At 42.5% G+C, this 4125-nt stretch overlaps 1 protein-coding gene across 1 annotated transcript; it reads left to right on the forward strand.

The window, feature by feature from the left end:
* The first annotated feature begins 368 nt into the window (after positions 1–368).
* On the forward strand, positions 369–1033 carry LOC102769152 (zinc finger protein 667). The gene has a single exon (XM_006754285.2). The coding sequence runs from the start codon at positions 369–371 to the stop codon at positions 1002–1004; it is 636 nt and encodes a 211-aa protein (XP_006754348.1). The 3' UTR covers positions 1005–1033.
* The last annotated feature ends 3092 nt before the right edge of the window (positions 1034–4125 follow it).

The raw sequence follows: 4125 nt of genomic DNA on the forward strand, positions 1-4125 counted from the left end.
AGAGCACACCTCCTCCGACTTCTTTCTGTGTGTCACAGTGGGTATTGTTACATAAATATTTCTTATATCTCATTGATTTCAGTGAATATAAGATTATCTCATTCTTTTGCAGTGTCTCTATATTTAAAACTTTAAGGAGAGGACCGAGTGTGCTGAGGTCCTCGGAGATCATTGTCTTGTGGACAAGAACGTGCTTTCCCGGCTCGGCTCGGGGTGCGGGGTGCGTGGCTGAGCGCACGTGGCCATGGGCAACCACAGGACGGCGCTGCCCAGAGCAACCCATTCCCCCTGAGCAGCGCAGGGCGCCCCGGGCCATGGACTCACCTGCCCCACCTGCCCTGCGCGCTGCCCCTCCCCAGACGAGGACTATGGGTGAGGAGGAAAGGATGCCAGCCACACGGGTGAAGCCCAAGTCCAGGGCGGCAGTGACGTTCGGGGACCTGGCCATCTACTTCTCCCGGGAGGAGTGGGAGAGGCTGAGCCCCGCGCATGACGTTCGGGGACCTGGCCATCTACTTCTCCCAGGAGGAGTGGGAGAGGCTGAGCCCACGCAGAGAGGTCTGTACAAGGACGTCATGTTGGAGAACTACCAGACCTTGGTCTCGCTCGGACTGTCCCGTCAGAAGCCAAACATGATCGCCTTGTTGGAGAAAGGGAAAGCACCCTGGATGGAGAGATTTGTGAGAAGACCCCGCGGCCTGGGAGGCTGTAGGGACCACAGGCGCGTTCAGGTGGGTGGGGCTGCCTGCCCGGCGTGGAGGCAGGTCCCGCAGCAGAAAATGCCAGAAGAGCGATGCACCTCTGAAGCTGAAAGAAGGCGGCACGGGCCACAGAACTTATCTGAAGAGCAGTTATTGGCAAAACGCAGATCTGCAGCCGAAAGGAGCCGGCGTTATCGACAGAAAATGTCTGAACAGCAACGTGCCTCTGAAGTTGATGAAAAAAGGCAACATCGCAACAGAATGTACCTAAAGGGGAACTATTGGCACAATGTACCTCATTAAATGTGAGGCTACACGTGCAATCATTTCTCAAAAAAAAATGAGCAGGTTCAAAAATTAAATGAAGATCATTTCTCAAAAAAAAAAAAATGAGCAGGTTCAAAAATTAAATGAAGAAATTTTGGATGTACTCGGAGATTTTCACACATAGTTGAGTGATGATTCCATTGATTCAACAGATGATGCTGAAAAGGAAAATTTTCCCATTGAATTTCTTAGTAGTATTACTCCTTCAGGAACGCCGTGTCATAAATTAAAATTGAAAGTGGGTACAATCATCATGCTACTGAGAAATCGTAATAGTAAATAGGTCTTTGTAATGGTCCTCAATTTATTATCAAAAGATTGTGACCTAACATAATCGAAGCAATAAGCATTTAGGTTTCTCAATGTCTTTTCATAGCTTGAGAACTCATTTCTTTTTAATGTTGAATAATATTCCCTTGTCTGGACACACCAGTTTATTTAGTCATTCCAAGTTGTGGTGATAATAAGTAGTTAGGTTTCTCAAATTCTTTTCATAGCTTGAGAACTCATTTCTTTTTAATGTTGAATAATATTCCCTTGTCTGGACACACCAGTTTATTTAGTCATTCCAAGTTGTGGTGATCATAAATAAATGTTTATTCTACAAATATTTTTAAATATTTACACTATAAACATATATGGTCAGGATTTTGTGTGGATATCAGTTTTCGGTTCCTTTGGGTAAATACCAAGAAGTGCAGTTGCTGGATAACATGTTAAGAACATGTTTAGTTTAGTAAGAAACCACCAAACTATCTTCCAACGTGGCTGTGCTATTTTGCTTTCCCACCAGCGACTGTGAGAGTTCCCACTGCTCCACATCCTCTCCAGCATTTGGTGTTGGCAGTGTTCTCGATGATGGCCATTCAAATGGGTCTGTAGTGGCACATTGTTGTTTTGATATGTATTCTTGGGTGACATACTATGTGGCACATCTTTTTTTAAAAATATATGTTATTGATTTTTTACAGAGAGGAAGGGAGAGGGAGAGAGAGTTAGAAACATCGATGAGAGAGAAACATCGATCAGCTGCCTCCTGCACACCCCCTACTGGGGATGTGCCCGCAACCAAGGTACACACCCTTGACCAGAATCGAACCTGGGACCCTTCAGTCCACAGGCTGACGCTCTATCCACTGAGCCAATCCGGTCAGGGCTATGTGGTACATCTTCATGTGCTTTTCCGCCCTCCATACATCTTTGGTGAGGGGTCAAAATCTTCGGCCCATTTTTAAATTGGGTTGTTTTCTTATTGTTGACTTTTAAGTGTTCTTTGTATATTTTAGGTAACAGTCGGTCTTTTGTCAGTTGTGTCTTTTGCAAATATTTTCTCTCAGTCTGAGACTTGCCTTTTAACTCTCTTTCTATTGTCTTTCACAGAGCAGACGTTTTTAATTTTAATGATCTAGCCTATCATGTTTTCCTTTCATGGATCGTGTCTTTGGTGTTGTGTGGTGTTAATCTTACAATCTTTCCTCCTAGATGTGAATGACTGTTGGGAGATTTGCATCTCACAGGCATGGCCAGGATGTCCTATGAACATGTGTATCACAGTGTTACAGTGGCCAAGTTCATTGGGTGTGCAAGAAACATACTGTACAAGAATAATAATCTTATATTTAGGAAAAATAACTTCAGCCAGAGCCTTAAGTTTCTTGACTCTCCTCATATTAAAAAATCCAAGAAACATGGTGTTATATCCAGCAAAATAATTACATTCATCCAGAAAAAGAAGAAAATGTAGAAATGTAGTAACAATTGCATCCTTGTTAAAAAAAAAACACAAAACAACGTAGAAAAGGAATTACTGATTTTTTAAAAAAGATAATAAAAACAAAGTTTAGCCCTGGTCAGTGTGGCTCAGTTGGTTGGAGCATGTCCCAAACACCAAAAAATTGCCAGTTCAATTCCTAGTCAGGGAACATACCCAGGTTGCAGAGGTTGTGGGTTCGATCCCCAGTCATGGTGTATATGGGAGGCAACTAATCAATGTTTCCTCCTCTCTCTCTCTCTCTCTCTCTCTCTCTCTCTCTCCTCTCTCCAATTAAAAAAAAAAGTTCATTATTGCCAGAATATCAAGGAAGACACTCCCCAGAGAAGGGAAGGGAGAACTACAATTTTCCCAAGAGAATGAAATTACGAAGGGATAAAGCTTCAAATTATTGTTTTCAGAAGTTCTTTAGTTTTGGTGTGGAAAGATAAGTGTGGTTTTGGTTCTTATCATTTCTTTCTAAAACGCAGATCTGGCTAGTGGTTCCTTTTGAGGCAGGGCAAGGCAGTCATTTTTCCTTCTAAGTGTCCTGACTCTGATCCAGCGCTGCACTGGAGCTGGACTGCACTGATTCAAAAGTCATTTCTGCTCTTACACTCCCTACTCCCTGTTCAATTACATCACATCGGTAGCTTGAGATCAGCCAAGATCAAGGAGCATTTACACAATAGAAACTGGCAGACACAGGAGAGATGTTGTCAGGGCTCCAAGAGAGAAAATGCCGGTTTCAGGCTGAGCCACGAGAGACGACAATCATAACCCTTTTCCACTGCCAGAGCTGCAACCTCCACATGGGCTCACCCTTCTCCTTCTCCCTTCTGAGAGTTCTTTTTTACATAAATTCATTTAAACGCATTCTAATTTGTGACCAAATATCCTTAACACAATTCATATGTCATTGCTCTTAACTTTAATAATTTTCCTTTCTTCATGGCTTTTGTCATTGACATATTAATTCAATATGTAGCCATTTTTTTTAAAAAAAGGCAAAGTCCAGTCATTGTTAAGTGCACTGGCCCTGAAGTCAGATGAGCTGAGCCTGAATCCTGACTCTGCTTACTGGCTGTGATGTTACATGAGTTACTTATGCTTCCCTTGTATCAGTATTTCCTAATGGTTTTTGTCTGGTACCAGTACATGGTACTGAGAACAGTGCCTCACATACAGTGCTAGTTCTTATTTATGTTTTGTATTTGCACCACCTGTATACAAAGAGATAATGTTAAATTGCTTAGAAAATCTATTTGAGGAGTTATACAGTGCTCTTGAAATTTTATTTTGCAAATTCACACTTTGGTCACAGCCTCCTAGTTTGCTGTTGATTTG

Source organism: Myotis davidii, unplaced genomic scaffold (assembly GCF_000327345.1).
Source record: "Myotis davidii unplaced genomic scaffold, ASM32734v1 scaffold392, whole genome shotgun sequence".
In the NCBI taxonomy this organism is placed as follows: Eukaryota; Metazoa; Chordata; class Mammalia; order Chiroptera; family Vespertilionidae; genus Myotis; species Myotis davidii.

Coding starts and splice junctions, on each gene's coding strand:
- LOC102769152 (XM_006754285.2), top strand. CDS start 369: ATGGGTGAGGAGGAAAGGATGCCAGCCACACGGGTGAAGCCCAAGTCC.